This window comes from Mobula birostris, chromosome 5 (assembly GCF_030028105.1).
Source record: "Mobula birostris isolate sMobBir1 chromosome 5, sMobBir1.hap1, whole genome shotgun sequence".
Taxonomy (NCBI): Eukaryota; Metazoa; Chordata; class Chondrichthyes; order Myliobatiformes; family Myliobatidae; genus Mobula; species Mobula birostris.
In genome coordinates, this window is record NC_092374.1 from 207,324,270 (window position 1) to 207,345,846 (window position 21,577).

At 48.4% G+C, this 21,577-nt stretch overlaps 2 protein-coding genes across 3 annotated transcripts in view; one reads left to right on the forward strand and one right to left on the reverse strand.

The window, feature by feature from the left end:
• Nucleotides 1-3,142, forward strand: part of vps52 (VPS52 subunit of GARP complex) — an 80,614-nt gene extending 77,472 nt beyond the window's left edge. For both annotated transcript variants that reach the window (XM_072259420.1, XM_072259419.1), the window contains exons 18-20: nt 817-928; nt 2,506-2,624; nt 2,896-3,142. In XM_072259420.1, coding sequence (XP_072115521.1) covers nt 817-928; nt 2,506-2,624; nt 2,896-3,042 — 378 coding nt within the window. In that variant the 3' untranslated portion in view covers nt 3,043-3,142. The remainder of the gene's footprint in view (nt 1-816; nt 929-2,505; nt 2,625-2,895) is intronic.
• Nucleotides 3,143-5,667: 2,525 nt separating this feature from the next.
• The window catches only part of LOC140198490 (zinc-binding protein A33-like), a 37,350-nt gene continuing 21,440 nt past the window's right edge, over nt 5,668-21,577 (reverse strand). The window contains exons 5-8 of the mRNA XM_072259577.1: nt 19,560-19,793; nt 17,758-17,780; nt 17,551-17,666; nt 5,668-6,729 (exon numbers count right to left, since the gene is read on the reverse strand). Of these exons, the coding sequence (XP_072115678.1) occupies nt 6,080-6,729; nt 17,551-17,666; nt 17,758-17,780; nt 19,560-19,793 (1,023 nt within the window). The 3' untranslated portion in view covers nt 5,668-6,079. The remainder of the gene's footprint in view (nt 6,730-17,550; nt 17,667-17,757; nt 17,781-19,559; nt 19,794-21,577) is intronic.

Below are 21,577 nucleotides of genomic sequence, written 5' to 3' on the forward strand. Positions count from 1 at the left end.
CTAGGATTGTCCTGTTTCCCACTGTTTCTGTACTGGGATTTTCCTGTTTCCCTTTGTCTGTACTGGGATTTTTCTGTTTCCCCTCTGTGTCTGTACTAGGATTGTCCTGTTTCCCACTGTGTCTGTACTGGGATTTTCCTGGTTCCCACTGTGTCTGTACCCGATATCGTCCTGTTTCCTTCTTGTCTGTACTGGGATTTTCCTGGTTTCTACTGTGTCTGTGCTGGGATTTTTCTGGTTCTCACTGTGTCTGTGCTGTGATGTTCCTCGTTCCCACTGTGTCTGTACCCGATATTGTCCTGTTTCCCACTGTGTCTGTGCTGGGATGTTCCTGTTTCCTACTGTGTCTGTACCCGATATTGCCCTGTTTCCCACTGTGTACATACCCGATATTGTCCTGTTTCCCACTGTGTACATGCCCGATATTGTCCTGTTTCCCACTGTGTACACACCCGATATTGCCCTGTTTCCCACCGTGTACGTACCCAATATTGTCCTGTTTCCCACCGTGTACACACCCGATATTGCCGTTTCCCACTGTGTACGTACTCGATATTGTCCTGTTTCCCACCGTGTACACACCCGATATTGCCCTGTTTCCCACTGTGTACATACTCGATATTGCCCTGTTTCCCATCGTGTACATACCCGATATTGCCCTGTTTCCCACCGTGTACGTACCCGATATTGTCCTGTTTCCCATCGTGTACGTACCCGATATTGCCCTGTTTCCCACCGTGTACACACCTGATATTGCCGTTTCCTTCTGGGTCTGTACTGGGTTTCATTTTGATACCTGTGTGTGTTTCCTGGCAGGAGTTCATCGAGGAGATCCTCTCGCCGCCATTCGGAGGGATGATTGCATTTGTGAAGGAGGCGGAGAGCCTCATGGAGAAAGGTCAGGCGGACAAGCTGAAAAGTGAGGAGGGTAAGTGTGGAATGGATCCAGGCAGAAGCAGAGACCACCCCCCCCCCCCCGCCCCCACCACACAGCAAGCCCTGTGCGGGATCCAACCTAACCCCGAACTTTGGGAGACCACCATCACCATCTGTCGGTCAGTTTTGGTCCCAAGGTACCGCTCCAATGGTCACAAACATCACACCTCTCTGCAGCCTCCCTCCCACAGTGGCACCCCCTCCTCCTCATTGGTCTGACCAATGCTTTATACAGCCTCAGGTTACCTTCGTATTCCAGTCCTTTCGAAACAAATGTCAACATTACATTTGCCTTCTCAACTCAATTTCAAAGTTAACCTTTGGAATCCTACATGAGGACTTCCAAGTCCTTTTGTACCTTTGACTTCTGAATTTGCTTCCCATTTGAAAAATGGTCTACACCTTTATTATTTAACTCAAGGTGCATAACCATACACTTCCCGACACTATATTCCATCTCCCTCTTTGCTCATTCTCCCAAACTGTCCAAGTCCTTCAGCAGACTCCCTATCATCACAACACTACCTGTCCCTGCATTTATGTTTGTATCGTCTGCAAACTTAGCCACAAAGCCATCAGTTTCATCGATGAAATCGATGACATATAATATTAAGAGAAGCGGTTCCAGCACAGTCCCCCGTGGAGTACCACTAGTCACCAGCTTCCAACAGAAAAGGCTTGCTTTATTCCCACTCTTTGCCTCCTGCCAATCAGCCACTGCTTTATCCGTGCTAGAATCTTTCCTGTAATACTATGGGCTCATAACAGCCAAAGGCCTTCTGAAAATCCAAGTACACAGCATTGACCGATTCTCCTTTGTCTATCCTACTTGTTACTTCTTCAAAGAATTCCAACAGATTTGTCAGGCAAGATTTTCCATGAAGGAAACCATGCTGACTTTGGCCTGTTTTATCATGTGCCTCCAAATGCCCGAAACCTCATCATTTGAACAAGATCATCTTCATTATTTTGTATACTGTGTGCATTCAAATATAACCCTGTCAGTCCTGTTATCACCATTTAAACTTTAAATTTTTAAATCTACATTCTTATCTCCATTTCAGCCTGGAGTTAAATGCTTACTGCTTCAGAATAATAGAAGCTTAGAACCAGGTAGTTCCCTTCCCATTGCTACAGCTGCGTTCTTCCCCACCATGCCCCACAAGTTCAAACCCACTTTTCCCACAACAATCAAAAGAGACTCCTCACACAGATAAGATGAGTTTCTGGAAATCAAGACATCCAGGGAAGTGCATCGTTTGCGTGAATGATGAACACAGTTCGAGAACGAGGCAGGGAAAATCCACAACAGTTAACACCTCCAGCGCTGACATAGCATGCCCACACCTCACAAACTCTAACCTGTAGATCTTTGTCTCTGTCGGAGGAAACCGGAGCACCCTGAGGAAACCCACCTGGTCTGAGGGGGAACGTAAAAATTCCTTACAGATAGCGGCTGGTGTCATAGTCCAGTCACTAGTGCTGTAAAATGTTGCACTGCAGAGCCAGTGGCCCAGCGTGGGACCTCTCCCTCACCCCTGCTGACTGTCACCCTCCCCGTTGTCCCAGGACGTGTGGTGCAGCTGGTTCGGGGGTTCGCTGCTACCTGGAAGCAGTCAGTAGAAGCTCTGAGCCAGGACGTGATGAGGTCCTTCACCAACTTCCGCAATGGCACAGGCATCATACAGGTGGGTGCTGGTAGAGGGGTGGGGGACGGTAACGCTGTGTTGGGGATGCAGGGGTCACAGTCCTGGGGGGAGGTGGAGGTTATGGGAAGGCGGTGGGTTCCGGAGTGTGTGAGGGGGTGAAGGAGTGGTGATGTCACTGGGGGTTGAGGCCTGTGCTGGGCAGACGGAAGGGGTGGGTGCATGGGAACTGTGTATAACGGGCTGAGGTCGGAGGGTGTATGTGTGGAAGGGGCGTGTGGTGCCGGCAGTAACCTCTATTCCGCCCCCACAGGGAGCGCTGACCCAGCTGATCCAGTATTATCACCGATTCCACCGGGTGCTGTCACAACCACCCCTGCGCAGCCTGGCCGTCCGCTCTGACCTCATCAACATTCACCACCTCATGGTGGAAGTGAAAAAACACAAACCTAATTTCTGATCCATGTGTACCGCTCTGCTTTCCTCCATCCCTCCTCTCCCACATTCCTCCATCCTTCCTCTCCCACGTTCCTCCATCCCTCCACTTCCACGTTCCTCCATCCCTCCTCTCCCACGTTCCTCCATCCCTCCACTCCCACATTCCTCCATCCCTCCTCTCCCACATTCCTCCATCCTTCCTCTCCCACGTTCCTCCATCCCTCTGCTCCCACGTTCCTCCATTCCTCCTCTCCCACGTTCCTCCATCCCTCCTCTCCCACGTTCCTCCATCCCTCCTCTCCCACATTCCTCCATCCCTCCTCTCCCACATTCCTCCATCCCTCCCCTCCCACATTCCTCCATCCCTCCTCTCCCACATTCCTCCATCCCTCCTCTCCCACACTTCTCCATCCCTCCTCTCCCACGTTCCTCCATCCCTCCTCTCCCACGTTCCTCCATCCCTCCTCTCCCACGTTCCTCCATCCCTCCTCTCCCACGTTCCTCTATCCTTCATCTCCCACGTTCCTCCATCCCTCCACTCCCACGTTCCTCCATCCCTCCTCTCCCACATTCCTCCATCCCTCCACTCCCACGTTCCTCCATCCCTCCTCTCCCACGTTCCTCCATCCCTCCTCTCCCACGTTCCTCCATCCCTCCTCTCACATTCCTCCATCCCTCCTCTCACATTCCTCCATCCTTCCTCTCCCACGTTCCTCCATCCCTCTTTTCCCACGTTCCTCCATCCTTCATCTCCCACGTTCCTCCATCCCTCCACTCCCACGTTCCTCCATCCCTCCTCTCCCACATTCCTCCATCCCTCCTCTCCCACACTTCTCCATCCCTCCGCTCCCACATTCCTCCATCCCTCCTCTCCCACATTCCTCCATCCCTCCTTTCCCACATTCCTCCATCCCTCCACTCCCACATTCCTCCATCCCTCCACTCCCACATTCCTCCATCCCTCCACTCCATTCCTCCATCCTTCCTCTCCCACGTTCCTCCATCCCTCTTCTCCCACGTTCCTCCATCCCTCCTCTCCCACACTTCTCCATCCCTCCTCTCCCACATTCCTCCATCCCTCCTCTCCCACGTTCCTCCATCCCTCCTCTCCCACACTTCTCCATCCCTCCTCTCCCACATTCCTCCATCCCTCTTCTCCCACGTTCCTCTATCCCTCCTCTCCCACATTCCTCCATCCCTCCTCTCCCACGTTCCTCCATCCCTCTTCTCCCACGTTCCTCCATCCCTCTTCTCCCACATTCCTCCATCCCTCCTCTCCCACGTTCCTCCATCCCTCTTCTCCCATGTTCCTCTATCCCTCCTCTCCCACATTCCTCCATCCTTCCTCTCCCACGTTCCTCCATCCCTCCACTCCCACATTCCTCCATCCCTCCTCTCCCACGTTCCTCCATCCCTCCTCTCCCACCTTCTTCCATCCCTCCTCTCCCACATTCCTCCATCCCTCCTCTCCCACCTTCTTCCATCCCTCCTCTCCCGCCTTCCTCCATCCCTCCTCTCCCACATTCCTCCATCCCTCCTCCCACGTTCCTCCATCCCTCCACTCCCACGTTCCTCCATCCCTCCTCTCCCACGTTCCTCCATCCCTCCTCTCCCACGTTCCTCCATCCCTCTTCTCCCACGTTCCTCCATCCCTCCTCTCACATTCCTCCATCCCTCCTCTCCCACATTTCTCCATCCTTCCTCTCCCACATTCCTCCATCCTTCCTCTCCCACGTTCCTCCATCCCTCCTCTCCCACGTTCCTCCATCCCTCCTCTCACATTCCTCCATCCCTCCTCTCCCACACTTCTCCATCCCTCCTCTCCCACATTCCTCCATCCTTCCTCTCCCACATTCCTCCATCCTTCCTCTCCCACGTTCCTCCATCCTTCCTCTCCCACGTTCCTCCATCCCTCCTCTCCCGCCTTCTTCCATTCCTCCTCTCCCATGTACCTCCATCCCTCCTCTCCCGCTCTTCCATCCCTCCTCTCCCGCAATCCTCCATCCCTCCTCTCCCACGTTCCTCCATCCCTCCTCTCCCACTCTTCCATCCCTCCTCTCCCACACTCCATCCCTCCTCTCCCCCACTCTTCCCCTCCAATGTGCGTTACCCTTTAAGTACAGTGCAGGTGCTGTGGGTCGGTGGATGTCAATAACCTTGGTGCGTGTGTAGTAAACAGCAAAACCCGATGGATCGACCCATGGGCCCTGCTGCAGCAACATTCCCTCTCCACTACCTGCTCAACTCTCTCATCTGGTCGGCTGTTTGAAGATTCAGGATGGCAGTGCAGAACGTGGGACAAGGTCCCAGTGATGTTTGGACACTGGGCTCTGCTCCACACCTCTGCGTTGATCCAGAAATGTCCCTGGGTCTGGACAGCACAACGATCAGTGGGAGGCCTGACGGGGCAGGGGTTTCCTCTGGAATTCATCCCAGAATTAAAACAGTGGAACCAGGGCTGAGTGTCTCCTCATTGTGAGAGATGTGGGGATTGGGGAAGGTGCAAGACAAGATTGAGGATTAGCTGTATCTGTCACGTGTACATCAGAACACAGCGCAATGCACTGTTTGTATCAGCGACAGACACAGACCGAGGACGTGCTGGGCCCAGCCACAACTCAGTCATATGTCTTTGGAATTTGCGAGAATCATAATCGGTTTTATTATCACTGACATATGTTGTGAAATTTGTTCTCTTGTGGCACCAGTACAGTGCATTACAGAAAAAAATACTGGAAATTACAATAAAAAATCTAAAATTAATAAATTAGTAGATAAGGAGAGGAAAACCGAGGAATTGTTCATGGTCCATTCGGAAATCTGACGGTGGGGATAGCCGCTCCTGGAGTGTTGACTCACGAGAAGAGGAGGACGGAGAGGATGCTGCCTCCTCAATAGGGCCGAGGCTAGTGCCCATGATGCAGTTGACTGACTTTACAACCTTCTGCAGCTTTTTCCGATCCTGTGCAGTGGCCCCTCCACATTGATGTAACCAGTCAGAACGCTGTCTGTAGGAATTTGCTGGAGCTTTTAGCGACAGACCACATCTGCTCAAACTTCTAATGAAGTATAGCCTCTGGTGTGCGCTCCTGTCGGGACCCAGCAGCAGAAGTACCAGAGTTCAGACTACGGCGAATTAACATCTCAGGCATTTTATGATGAGTGGGGCTTTTCACCCAGCAGATCTTCATGGCTTCCAAGTTCTTCCCTCCGTCCCCGAGACAGGGACAGAAATAGGGATAGAGGGTCTCAGTGAAGGTGCCAGTGAAGGTGTGGAGGTGAACCATCCCATCCGCATCATAGAACGATAGCTGCCCGCCCTCATAGTCCAGGTAGATGCCCACCGTGTGTGGGCTGCGGGTCAGACTGAGCAGAGTGGGAGGGTCCGTGAACACTCTGTACTCATTGTGCCGCCTCAGGCTTAATCTCCAGTACCCATCGTCGGGATAGCGCCGGATTCTTCCCTTCCTGTGGCAGGATTTCCTGGCTACCCCGAGATCCCACTCTGTTTTCTGTCCCACCTCCACCTCCCAGTAGTGCTGCCCCGCAGAGAATCCCTCCATGCCCAAGACGCAGGCGCACCGATCGAATCTCTCTGCTGATTCTGGCACCGTCCGCCGCTGCTCCCCCATCCTCACACTGTGCAGGTCCTCGGACAGGACGAGCCAGGGGTTAGCGGTATCGGGATTTAGGGTCAGAGGCACCGGCACTGAGGGGAAAAACACACACAAGAGCTTAAGAAGAGATTAGATTCAAGATTCAAGTTTGCTTAATGTTATTTCCAGTTCACATGTGTGAAGAACAAAATAATTGTTACTTCAGATCTGATGCAGTACAAAACACAATAGGATAAAGAACACAAAAATAAAAAAGACATTAAATATAAATACATAAGATAGCATGCATACATAGATTGTATGTCCATAATGTGATGCAGGCACAGGACAGTCTGCGCATACGGTGCCTGGCAGTTTTAAATCGATGAAGAGAAGATCGAAACATCCGGTGGAATGCATCATTTGCGTCAACAACCAACGCCAGGGGCGTCCTACTAGTGTCGCCATTCTCCTGGCATCAACGTGTCATGCCACAGCTACCAACCCTAACGCGAACGTCTTTGGGATGTGGGAGGAAACCCACACAGCCATGGAGCGACCGTAGAAATTCCTTACAGCATGACTGGGGGTGTACCCAAATCTCAGCTATTGCAACAGTTGGAGAAATCAGATCAACACCACTTTCTCACGGAGTTATAGACACTACAACACAGCAACAGGCTCTTCAGCCCATCTAGTCTCTGCTGAACTGTTCTGCTCAGTCCCATCGATCTATGTGGATCACAGCCCACCATACTTTTTCCATCTATATACTTATGCCAATTTCTCTTAAATGTTGAAATCAAAGCTGTATCACCAGGCTGACTGACAGTACATTCTCACAGAGCACAGAACAGTACAGAACAAGAACAGGCTCTTCAGCCCACAAAGTTGTGTCAAGCTAATTTGCGGTAATTAAATATCAAACCAAACTAATCCCATCTGCCTTCACAAAGTTCTTCCCCACACATTTCTGAGCCAATCTAAAACCTTTTAAATGCCTACTATGTCTGCCTGTATTTCTCCCCGAACAGCACACTCCAGGCACCCACCATTCGATTACCATCAAGTTTGTAATCAAATGGCTCACTAATCTCTTCTACCTACACAATGTCCATTTCCTCACATTCGTGTGCCTATCCAGACATCTCTGGTGCCTCTCCCACCACCCCAGGCAGCGCATTCCAGGCACAAATCACTTTGTTTGGTTTTTTAAAAAACTTGCCCCTCACATCTTCTTTGAAATTACCCTTCTGATCTTAAAGCCATGCCCTCTCGAATTAGAGATTTCAATCCTGGGCAAAAGACACTGTCTTGTCTACTCTATCATAATCTTATAAACCTCTATCAGATCTCTGCCCAGCCTCTTCTACTCCAGAGTAAACAACCCCGTTTGTCCAACCTCTCGTTAGAGTGCATGCCCTCCAATCCAGACGGGCATCCTGGTAAATCTCTTCTGCACTCTCTCCAAAGCCTCAACGTCCTTTCTATAACAGGGTGACCAGAACTGTATGCACTACTCCAGAAACAGCATAACCACAGCCTGCCCACTCACCCGGCCTGTCCAAGTCACCCTGCATTCTCAGAACATCCTCCTCACATTTCACACTGCCACCCAGCTTTGTGTCATCGGCAATTTGCTAATGTTACTTTTAATTCCCTCATCTAAATCATTAATATATATTGTAAACAGCTGCGGTCCCAGCACTGAAGCCTGCGGTACCCCACTGGTCACCACCTGCCATTCCGAAAGGAACCCGTTAATCGCTACTCTTTGTTTTCTGTCAGCCAGCCAGTTTTCAATCCATGTCAGTACTCTGTCTCCAATACCATGTGCCCTAATTTTGCCCACTAATCTCCTATGTGGGACTTTATCAAAGGCTTTCTGAAAGTCCAGGTACACTACATCCACTGGCTCTCCCTTGTCCATTTTCATAGTTACATCCTCAAAAAATTCCAGATTAGTCAAGCACGAATTCCCCTTCATAAATCCATGCTGACTCGGACCAATCCTGTTACTGCTATCCAGATGTGTCATAATTTCATCTTTTGTAATTGACTCCAGCATCTTTCCCGCCACCAACGTCAGGCTAACCGGTCTATAATTCCCTGTTTTCTCTCTTCCTCCCCTCTTGAAGAGAGGGACAACATTAGTCACCCTCCAATCCACAGGAACTGATCCTGAATCTATAGAACATTGGAAAATGATTACCAATGCATCCACGATTTCTAAAGCCACCTCCTTAAGTAGCCTGGGATGCAGACCATCAGGTCCTGGGGACCTATCAGCCTTCAGACCCAACAGTCTATCCAACACCATTTCCTGCCTAATATAAACTTCCTTCAGTTCATCCATTACCCTAGGTCCTTTGGCCACTATTATATCTGGGAGATTGTTTGTGTCTTCCCTAGTGAAGACAGATCCAAAGCACCTGTTCAACTCGTCTGCCATTTCCTTGTTCCCCATAATAAATTCACCCGTTTCTGTCTTCAAGGGCCCAATTTTGGTCTTAACTATTTTTTTCCTTTTCACATACCTAAAGAAGCTTTTACTATCCTCCTTCACATTCTTGGCTAGTTTACCTTTGTACCTCATTTTTTCTCAGTGTATTGCCTTTTTAGTTATCTTCTGTTGCTCTTTAAATGTTTCCCAATCCTCTGGCTTCCCACTCGTCTTTGCTATGTTATACTTCTCTTTTATTTTTATACTGTCCATTACTTCCCTTGTCAGCCACGGCCTCCCCTTACTCCCCTCAGGTTCTTTCTTTGGAATGAACTGATCCTGCACCTTCTGCATTATTCCCAGTAACACTTGCCATTGCTGTTCCACTGTCATCCCTGCTAGGGTATTGTTCCATTGAACTTTGGCCAGCTCCTCCCTCATAGCACCATAGTTCTATGTATAGTTCTATAGTTCAACTGTAATACTGACACTTCCGTGTTTCCCTTCTCGCTCTTAAATTGTAGGTTAAAACTTATGAAATCTTTGACCCTTGAATGAATTGCTCTGGCTCAGAATGGGGCCATTTGGCCCATTGACTATGCTAGCTGCTGACTCTGCTACCTTGGAACTTGCTCATTCCCTGCTTCTGACTGATTTTATTAGACACACTGTGTGGAACAGGCCCTTCCAGCCCGACAAGACGTCCACCTTGTTAGCACTGGCCTGAATCACAGACGGTTTACAACGACCAATTAACCTACCAACCAGTATGTGTTTGGACTGTGGGAGAAGCTGCAGCACCTCGAGGAAACTCACCCACTCACTGCGCCAGAATTGAACTATCAACTCTGGAATGCCCGGAGCTGTAATAACCCCACTTACCTGACTCAGCTGAGGTGTAGCCCAGTCTCCCTGTCCTGATCTGTCTGAGCTGGGACCCATCACTAGGTGATGGGAGAGGGTTCCAGGTCTATGCCCCCTCCCCACTATTGCCATCTACACTGAGTGATCCCACTCCCTTTGTATTCCCCCTGTTTCAGATTTCCATAGGGAATCCTGTCTCAACCCAACTGAAACCATTATTAAATACACTTCCCGAATGCCAGATGTTTAAATTCCCATTCCCATTCTGACATGTCGGCCCAAGGCTGCCGGACTTGAACTACAAATTCTGAAAGGCCAAAATGAAGCCACCCACAGGGTCGAGCAGCAACACCTTATATTCTGTCTGGCTGGCCTTCAGCCTGATGGCAAGAATATAGATTTCTCCTTCTGGTTAAAAAAATCCTTCTCCTCCGCTTGTCATTATCCCTTCTCACCCGCCTATCACATTCCTTCCTCTTCAGCCCTTTACCTTTCCCACGTACGTGGCTTCATCTATCACCTTCCAGCTATCCTCCTCCCCCTACCCCCATCTTTTTATTCTGGTGTCTTCCCCCTTCCTTTCTAGACCTGAAAAGAGGACATGGCCCGAATCGTCGTCTGTCTCTTGAATTCCATAGATGCTGACTGAGCTGCTGAGTTCCTCCAGCATATTGTGTGGTTTGCTTAAAATTCACCCAGCCATCCGGTAACCCAGGTTCCATCCTCAAGTTCAAGCTGAGGTTGCAACCAAATGAAACACCGTTCCTACGGACCACGTGCATCCACAGAACACATCACACACAGCACATAAAACAAAATATTACCATAAATAAGATATAATGTAGTGCATGTATTCCGCAGCACAAGTAAACAGCTTTCCACCCTAATGACGAGGCCTCTGTGGTGGCAGGGTATTCATTCACAGACAGAGGGTAGAGGCTGTGACCCAGTCTGGCAGTCCTAGTCCTGATGCTCCTGATGGCAGTGGGTGAAAGAGATTGTGGGATGGATGGTGGGTTATAGAGATTGTGGGATGAATGATGGGTCAGAGAGCTTGTGGGATGGGTGGTGAGTCAGAGAGATTGTGGGATGGGTAGTGGGTCAGAGAGATTGTGGGACGGGTGGTAGGTCAGAGAGACTGTGGGACAGGTGGTACATCAGAGAGATTGTGGAGGTTGTGGTGGGTTGCACAGATTGTGTGATCAGTGGTGGGTCAGAGAGATTGTGGGATGGGTGGTGGGTCAGAGAGATTGTGGAGGTTGTGGGTCACACAGATTGTGGGACGGGTGGTGGGTCAGAGAGATTGTGGGGTGGGTGGTGGGTCACAGAGATTGTGGAATGGGTGGTGGGTCAGAGAGACTGTGGGATGGGCGGTGGGTCACAGAGACTGTGGGGTGGGTGGTGGGTCACAGAGACTGTGGGGTGGGTGGTGGGTCACAGAGATTGTGGGATGGGTGGTGGGTCAGAGAGACTGTGGGATGGGTGGTGGGTCACAGATTGTGGGACGGGTGGTAGGTTTGAGAGATTGTGGAGGTTGTGGTGGGTCGCACAGATTGTGGGATGGTTGGTGGGTCAGAGAGATTGTGGGATGGGTGGTAGGTCAGAGAGATTGTGGGACGGGTGGTGGGTCAGAGAGACTGTGGGATGGGTGGTGGGTCACAGAGATTGTGGGGTGGGTGGTGGGTCAGAGAGATTGTGGGATGGCTGGTAGGTCAGAGAGATTGTGGGACGGGTGGTGGGTCAGAGAGACTGTGGGATGGGTGGTGGGTCACAGAGATTGTGGGGTGGGTGGTGGGTCAGAGAGATTGTGGAGGTTGTGGTGGGTCACACAGATTGTGGGACTGGTGGTGGGTCACAGAGACTGTGTGGTGGGTGGTGGGTCAGAGAGATTGTGGGATGGGTGGTGGGTCCGAGAGATTGTGGGGCGGGTGGTGGGTCACAGAGATTGTGTGATGGGTGGTGGGTCACAGAGACTGGGACGGGTGGTGGGTCACGGAGATTGTGGAATGGGTGGTGGGTCAGAGAGATGGTGGGGTGGGTGGAGGGTCAGAGAGATTGTGGGGTGGGTGGTGGGTCAGAGAGATTGTGTGATGGATGGTGGGTCAGAGAGATTGTGGGGTGGGTGGTGGGTCAGAGAGATTGTGGGACGGGCGGTGGGTCAGAGAGATTGTGGGACGGGCGGTGGGTCAGAGAGATTGTGGGATGGGTGGTGGGTCACAGAGATTGTGGGATGGGTGGTGCTTTGGGCTCTTCATCTGCAACGCTCCTACTAAATGTCACAGATACTGGGGTGGGGGGTGGGGGGTGGGGGGTGGGGAGGAGGCCCTGGTGATCCTCTTGGCATCACAGGTAGATAGATACTTTATTGATCCCAAAGGACGTTACAGTGTCTCAGTAGCATTACAAGTTCACAGATATATAAATATTAGAGAAGTAAGGAAGAATAAAAATAAGTTACCACAAACAGGAGGGGGCCATCACTTCCCCGGCTATAGGTTGACTCTCATAGAGCCTAATGGCCAAAGGTAAGACTGACCTCGTTTTGCACTCTGGAGCAGCACATTTGTCTTAGTCTATTACTAATAGTGCTCCTCTGTTCAGCCAGAGGGTGAGAAACATTGTCCAGAATTGCCAGGATTTTCTACTACAGCCTCCAGTGTGTCCAGTTTGACTCCTATAACAGAGCCAGCCTTTCTAATCAATTTATTCAGCCTGTTGGCAGCAACTGTGTTGATGCCATTGCCCCAGCACATCACCACATAGAAGATTGTACTGGTGAGAACAGACTGGGAGAGCATGTGAAGGTGAAGCATACTCCTCAGTCTCCTCAGGAAGGTGAGGTGACTCTGGCCTTTTCCTGTACACAGCATCTGTGTTGCTACTCCACTGATCTGTTCTGGGACCCTTACTCTTCGTGATTTTAATAAATGACCTGGATGAGGAAGTGGAGGGATGGGTTAGTAAGTTTGCTGATGACACAAAGGTTGGAAGTGTTGTGGATAGTGTGGAGGGCTGTTAGATGTTACAGCGGGACATTGATAGGATGCAAAACTGGGCTGAGAAGCGGCAGATGGAGTTCAACCCAAATAAGTGTGAAGTGGTTCACTTTGGTAGGTGAAATATGATGGCAGAATATAGTATTAATGGTAAGACTCTTGGCAGTGTGGAGGATCAGAGGGATTTTGGGGTCCGAGTCCATAGGACACTCAAAGCAGCTGCACAGGTTGACTCTGTGTTTAAGAAGGCATACGGTGTATTGGCCTTCAATAATCATGGAATTGAATTTAGGAGCTGAGAGGTAATGTTGCAGCTCTATAGGACCCTGGTCAGACCCCACTTGGAGTACTGTGCTCAGTTCTGGTCACCTCACTACAGGAAGGATGTGGAAGCCATAGAAAGGGTGCAGAGGAGATTTACAAGGATGTTGCCTGGATTGGGGAGCATGCCTTATGAAAACAGGTTGAGTGAACTCGGCCTTTTCTTCTTGGAGCGACAGAGGATGGGAGGTGACCTGATAGAGGTGTATAAGATGATGAGAGGCATTGATCGTGTGGATAGTCAGAGGTTTTTCCCAGGGCTGAAATGGTTGCCACAAGAGGACACAGGTTTAAGGTGCTGGGGAGTAGGTACAGAGGAGAAGTCAGGGGTAAGTTTTTTTACGCAGAGAGTGGTGAGTGCATGGAATGGGCTGCCAATAATGGTGGTGGAGGCGGATACGATAGGGTCTTTTAAGAGACTTTTGGGTAGGTACATGGAGCTTAGAAAAATAGATGGCTATGGGTAAGCCTAGTAATTTCTAAGGTAGGGACATGTTCGGCACAACTTTGAGGGCTGAAGGGCCTGTATTGTGCTGTAGGTTTTCTATGTTTCAAGCCTGTCATTGAGGTACTTGTAAGTCCTCACCATCAATAGTAATAGGACTTAATCCTAAAATCCATCACCATCTCCTTTTTCTTGCTAATGTTGAGCTGCAGATGATAAAGCCTGCACCATCTGACAAACTCCTCCACCAGGGCTCCATATTCATCCTCCAGTCCTCCCTTCATACACCCAACTATTGCTGCCTCATCATGACCGTGGGCATAGAGCTTACATGTTTTTCCTGTGACCAGGTGGGTTTCCTCTGGGTGCTCTGGTTTCACCCACACAGTAAAAAAACAGGAGCAGGAGGAGGTGATCCACCCATCAAGCCTGCCTGGCTGTTCAAGGTCTGAGCCATACAAGTCACAGCTCCTTTGGTAGGTCAATTTTAAGGGCAAAATACAGGGTTAATGGCAGGATTCTTGGCCATGTGGAGGAATGGAGGGATTTTCTGATCCACGTCAATCTATCCCTCAAAGTTGCTGCACAAGTTGATAGGGTAGTTAAACAGGTGTATGTTGTATTGGCCTTCATTTATCAGGGATTGTGGTCAAGATCCACGAGGTACTGTTTCAGACTGTTTCAGGTCTATAAACCCTGGTTGGGCCACACTTGGAATATTGTGTTCTGTTTGGGTCATCTCATTATTGGAAGGATGTGGAAGCTTTAGAGAGGGTGCAGAGGAGATTTACCAGGTTGCTGGCTGGATTAGAGAGCATGTCTTATGAGTAAGCCAGGAATTTTGTGTTTGGAGTGAAGGAGGATGAGAGGTGAATTCATAGAGGTTTACAAGATGATAAGAGATATAGATTGAGTGGATATACAGAGACTTTTCCCCTGGGTGGAAATAGCTAATTTGAGGAGGTATAATTTTAATATGATCGGAGGGAAGTCTAGGGGGAAAGTCAGTAGGTTTTTTACACATGTATAACCATATAACTTACCTACGTCAGTAGTAGGTAAGTTATTGGAGGGAGTACTAAGAGACAGAATCTACAAGCATTTGGATAGACAGGGGCTTATTAGGGAGAGTCAACATGGCTTTGTGCATGGTAGGTCATGTTTGACCAATCTGTTGGAGTTTTTCGAGGAGGTTACCAGGAAAGTGGATGAAGGGAAGGCAGTGGCTATTGTCTACATGGACTTCAGTAAGGCCTTTGACAAGGTCCCGCATGAGAGGTTAGTTAGGAAAATTCAGTCGCTAGGTATACATGGAGAGGTGGTAAATTGGATTAGACATTGGCTCGATGGAAGAAGCCAGAGAGTGGTGGTAGAAAATTGCTTCTCTGAGTGGAGGCCTGTGACTAGTGGTGTGCCACAAGGATCAGTGCTGGGTCCATTGTTATTTGTCATCTATATCAATGATCTGGATGATAATGTGATAAATTGGATCAGCAAGTTTGCTGATGATACAAAGATTGGAGGTGTAGTAGACAGTGAGGAAGGTTTTCAGAGCCTGCAGAGGGACTTGGACCAGCTGGAAAAATGGGCTGAAAAATGGCAGATGGAGTTTAATACTGACAAGTGTGAGGTATTGCACGTTGGAAGGACAAACCAACGTAGAACATACAGGGTTAATGGTAAGGCACTGAGGAGTGCAGTGGAACAGAGGGATCTGGGAATACAGATACAAAATTCCCTAAAAGTGTCGTCACAGGTAGATCAGGTCGTAAACAGAGCTTTTGGTACATTGGCCTTTATTAATCGAAGTATTGAGTATAAGAGCTGGAATGTTATGATGAGGTTGTATAAGGCATTGGTGAGGCTGAATCTGGAGTATTGTGTTCAGTTTTGGTCACCAAATTACAGGAAGGGTATAAATAAGGTTGAAAGAGTGCAGAGAAGGTTTACAAGGATGTTGCCGGGACTTGAGAAACTCAGATGCAGAGAAAGGTTGAATAGGTTAGGACTTTATTCCCTGGAGTGTAGAAGAATGAGGGGGGATTTGATAGAGGTATATAAAATTATGATGGGTATAGATAGAGTGAATGCAAGCAGGCTTTTTCCACTGAGGCAAGGGGAGAAAAAAACCAGAGGCCATGGGTAAAGGGTGAGGAGGGAAAAGTTTAAAGGGAACATTAGGGGGGGGCTTCTTCACACAGAGAGTGGTGGGAGTATGGAATGAGCTGCCAGATGAGGTGGTAAATGCGGGTTCTTTTTTAACATTTAAGAATAAATTGGACAGATACATAGATGGGTGGTGTATGGAGGGATATAGTCCGTGTGCAGGTCAGTGGGACTAGGCAGAAAATGGTTTGGCACAGCCAAGAAGGGCCAAAGGGCCTGTTTCTGTGCTGTAGTTTCTATGGTTCTATAACAATTACAGCACGGAAACAGGCCATCTCGACCCTTCTAGTCCGTGCCGTACTCGTACCCTATCCTAGGCCCACCGACCTGCACTCAGCCCATAACCCTCCATTCCTTTCCTGTCCATATATCTATCCAATTTAACTTTAAACAACAACATCGAACCTGCCTCAACCACTTCTGCTGGAAGCTCGTTCCACACAGTTACCACTCTCTGAGTAAAGAAGTTCCCCCTCATGTTACCCCAAAACTTTTGTCCTCTAATTCTCAACCCGTGTCCTGTTGTTTGAATCTCCCCCACTCTCAATGGAAAAAGTCTAACCAAGTCAACTATATCAATCCCCCTCATAATTTTAAACACCTCTATCAAGTCCCCCCTCAACCTTCTACGCTCCAAAGACTAAAGACTTAACTTGTTCAACCTTTCTCTGTAACTTAGGAGATGCAACCCAGGTAACATTTTAGTAAACCTCCCCTGTACTCTCTCAATTTTATTGACATCTTTCCTATAATTCGGTGACCAGAACTGTACACAATACTCCAGATTTAGCTTTACCAATGCCTTATACAAATTCAACGTTACATCCCAACTCCTATACTCAATGCTCTGATTAATAAAGACCAGCAAACCAAAAGCTTTCTTCACCACCCTATCCACATGAGATTCCATCTTCAGGGAACTATGCACCATTATTCCTAGATCCCTCTGTTCTAAAGCATTCTTTAATGCCCTACCATTTACCATGTATGTCCTATTTTGATTAGTTCTACCAAAATGTAGCACCTCAGATTTTTCAGCATTAAACTCCATCTGCCATCTTTCAGCCCACTCTTCTAACTGTCCTAAATCTCTCTGCAAGTTTTGAAAACCTACCTCATCATCCACAACACCACCTATCTTAGTATCATCTGCATACTTACTAATCCAATTTACCACCCCATCATCCAGATCATTAATGTATATGACAAACAACACTGAACCCAGTACAGATCCCTGAGGCACACCGCTACACACCGGCCTCCAATCTGACACACAGTTATCCACCACTACTCTCTGGCATCTCCCACCCGGCCACTGCTGAACCCATTTTACTACTTCCATATTAATGCCTAACGATTGAGTAGTGCCAGAGTTGGTGGTAGAGACATTTATTTACACTAGGGACATTGAATAGGCACATGGATGATGAAAAGTGGTGGGCTGTGTGGGAGGGAAGGGTTTAATTAATCTTAGAGTAGGTTAAAAAATTGGCACAACATTGTGGGCCTTATCGTTTTATGGTCAGAAAATCAGTCCAAGTGAGGGGTCTTGACCAGAAATGACTGTCTATTTCCCTTCGTAGAAGCTGCTCGACCTGCTGAGTTCCTCCAGTGTTTTGTGTGTGGCCTGCATCTCAGTAAATGCTTGGACACCCCCACTATTCCACAGACGAGAACTGAGAGATGTAAAGCAGCTCACCAGGCTTGATAACGTCCATCATGGCGCGCCATGCTGCATATTGCAATGGGCCTTTGAATATCCCCAGGGGCAGATCCAGATCAACCGTTTCTATTGAACTGCCTTTATCGCTGAACCTGCAAATTAAAGTTTGCATGTTGCAGCAACACAGCTGTGATTGGTTTAAAGTTTGACTCGTTACTTCAAGGATGTGATGGTATCTCTCACCTCCTGTTCCAAATGCTCTCCTCCTGAAACAGACAAGAGGTAGGTCTTAGTATTAGAGTCACAAACTCGTAGAACACGATAGCACAGAAACAGGCCCTTTGGCCCGTTTAGTCTGTGCCAAACTATTATTCTGCCTCGTCCCATCGACCTGCACCCAGACCAGAGCCCTCCCTACCCCTACCATCCATGTGCCTACACAAATCTCTCGTTAATATTGATTATCAACCCTGTATCCACCAATGGCACTAGCAACTTGTTCCACATCTGAGTGATAAAGATTCCCCTCAACAATTCACCTGTCACCCTTAACCCATGACCTCTGGTTGTAGTTCAGTGGAAAAAAAAACTACCTGTATTTACCCTATCTATACCCCTCATAAATTTATATACGTCTATCAAATCTCCCTTCAATTGTTTGGTTTTAACAAAACCCAAAAACTTTAATGCAGGAAGCACCATGCCAGTACATGGCTTTCCACCACTGTCTACACATAAACTTCAGGCTGAGTCCAATCGCTCTCCATTCCGTCAGGAGGTCCTGGAGAGGGAGGGGAGAGTTACCACAATGGTTCCAGGGAGGAGGGATCTCAGGCATGAGGTGAGAGACTGCAGAAGCCAGGACTCTCCCCACCCCGGGAAAATTTTAGGAAGAGATGGGATGGGGATGGGCAAGATCAGGGTGTACTGAGCGGCTGGGCACAGGGAATCTGTTCACTCTGGCTGACAATTCATGGAACAGAGATACAGATTTAAAGGTAAGGGTGAGGGTAAGGGGCAGGGGGAGTGAGGGAATTTGTGTACCCCAGTGAGTGGGGCTAGTCTGTGTGTGGGGAGAGAGGCTGATAATAAAAGCAATCATTGTTTGTTCTCTCTCTCTTGTCTCTTGTCTCTTGTCTCTTGTCTCTTGTCTCTTGTCTCTTGTCTCTTGTCTCTTTCTCTCTTCTCTCTCTCCCCCCCCTCACTATTTCCATAGCAGGTCATGATGCAACCAGAGTACTGTCCATCAAGCAGCTATAGCAGTTTGTAAAGTTTTAGATGACATGCTGTATCTACACAAACTTCTGAGGAAGTAGAGTGACTGTAGTGTCTTCTCCATAATCGTACATGCGTGCTCATCCCAGGGAGATAGCCTGATAGGTTTAAAGCCCTCTGTTGACCAGGGTCAATCATGAATGTTGTGTCCTAGCTGTTCTAGATGGACAGTGGTCAGGTCAGTACGCAAGTCACAGCAGTACGATATGGAGAGCAAGCTGTTGCCCGTGTCGCAGTCTCCCCCTTTCCGTGCAGCTAATGAATCCAAAGAAATATCAGAGACCTATATGGTTTGGTACCAGCAGCATCACAGGAATTACCAGTCAGCATTGAACTCAACATAGGACTCCAGCTCTGGAGCTTTCTTTCCTTGGGGTTTACTCCTGAAGCTCTTCCCATGTGCGAGTGTAGCCAGCCACAAGGCAGTGGAGCTTTGAGATCAGAGATTTCCTTCTAGATGAGCTGGCAACCACGGTTGACGACCCCCATCTGTCCAAACTGACTGGTTTTAAGGCGCACGGTCACCCACCATTCCTATCAGTAGATACGGTTCTGCTGGGCTTAGTAGCTAAGCCACACGTGAAGGCCAGGAGCTGGACTTGGTTGTGTCTGGCAGAAGCATTTAAGATAGTGGGAGCTCATCCCCACTACCTCCCCTGGATATGACAACCTTGAGGAACCTCTGCTATGACAGCGCCAAGGAATTTAAAGTTACTGAACCTCTTCATATCCAATCCCCTAATGAGGATTATTACAATCTGGTTGCCTACCTTGAGTAGGGCCATTATGTCCCGTTGGTTCATCTGGGACTGCAGCTCTCCCAGTACACGCTCAATGGCATCCAGTACATCCTGAATCTGCTGCAGGTTCTGTTCCATCTCCTCCAGGATCCGGCCCTCTGTCTCTCGGAGGTCCCGGCTCAGCTGCTCCTCCCTCTCGTTAAGAAAGCGGTGCATCCTTGCGAACTCGAACCTGATGTGGCTCTGCAGGCTGCTCGACTGCTCCTGTGAGGCAGAAAAAACGGGCTGAAAAATCAAAGTTCAAGAAATTCAAAGTAAACTTATTATCAAAGTACATATATGTCACCGTATTCAATGCTGGGATTCATTTTCTTGCAGGCATTCGCAGTAAATACAATAGAATCAATGAAAGACTGGACACAAGATAGAGAAGCAATTGTAATACCCTATTTAAGATATATACTGTGAGGTATTTTATTTTAACAGTTTTCTGTAAAAGTGGTTCTCTGCTGGTAAGAGTGTCTTGGTGTTGGCTAAAGATAAGGAACCATGTTGTCCAACTTAGGGATGTTGTTTCAGCCATTGAGGATTGCCTTGGGTCGTGTTGTAGCTTTCTGTCCAGTTTGATGGGATTGCATATTCTTGAGAGCTGGGTGGGAATAGATTTCTGAATGACGGTAGTCTGGTTTGGGAGCAGGGCTCAAGGGAAGATGCCACCAAGTGCTGTCCGAAGGAGAGACCCCGTTGTAAGAAGTGTTTTGAGCCAAAGAATGGTTCAGGAAGCTATGTGTTTGAAGGAGGGAGTACCAATACTCCTGGGTTAGCCAGTTCACTTGAAATGGCCTTCGAAGGAAGTTCAAACTATAGCTGGTGTCCTTAGTGCAGAATCTGGGTTCAGCGTGAGTAATCAAAGCAAAGCATCCCAACTAAATCAGAAATGAGCTCCAATGTTCATGTGCACATATGGATGGATTTAACTGTAATAGGCCCTTTCCTCTTTCTTTTCTTTTCCTGTTAACTGTTTGACAAAGTTGAAATTTTATTCTGACGTATGATCTGTCATTTCTTGGTGACTGGTAATTGAGTGTGAGCAATATTTACACAGCATTTGCTACAATCAAAGTTCCCTAATTGGAACATCCTTATCTTCCGGTTTGGTTGAACCCCAAATCATACCGACCCTAGACGTATTTTGCTTCTGTAAGGTGAGTCTCACCACTGAGTCTCATGCCTGTTAGCAGAGTTAGCTAACGAGCCATGGTGAGAGGTTGCACAATCAATGTGCAAAAGGCAATGAGCTGTATGTATTATCAAGAGCATGAGATGAAGGGTTCTTCAAAGGGAGTCCAGAGGTTGTGGGAACAGTTCAGTGATGGGACGAATGAAGTTAAGTTATCCCCTCTAGTTGAAAAGCCAGACAGTTAAAGAGTAATAACTGTTCCTGAACCTGGTGGTGAGAGTCCTGAGGCTCCTGTACCTCCTGCCTGATGATGGAAGCAATGAGACAACAGCATGTCCTGGGTAGTGGTTCCTGCTGGTTGAGGGGTAATAACTGTTCCTGAACCTGGGGGTGTGAGTCCTGAGGCTCCTGTACCTCCTGCCTGTTGGTGACAGCAAGAAGAAAGCCTGGCCTGGATGGTGGGGAATCCACTAAAATGGCAAATTTGTGGATGACAGCAGGACTGGGGGTGTAGTGGACAGCAAAGAAGATTATCAAAGCTGGATCAACTGGAAAAATGGCAGATGGAATTTAATGCAGACATACATTAGTGAAGCATTGCACTATAGGATGACCAGCCAGTGTAGGACTTGCACAGTGAGCAGTAGATCATTGACGAGTGCGGGAGAACAGAGGGATCCTAGACCTCACTACGACTGAGGCCACTCTTCATCTCGTGTTCTTGGTATTTATTGCTTAATTATTTACTATTATTATTGTGTTTTTTATATTTTCTTAGCTCAAGCTGGTGAAACCTGAGGTATGAGCACAGCCAAGCACATTAATTTCTCAATTGTAAGGAGCTTTCAGGCTATTCTCATGGTGTTTA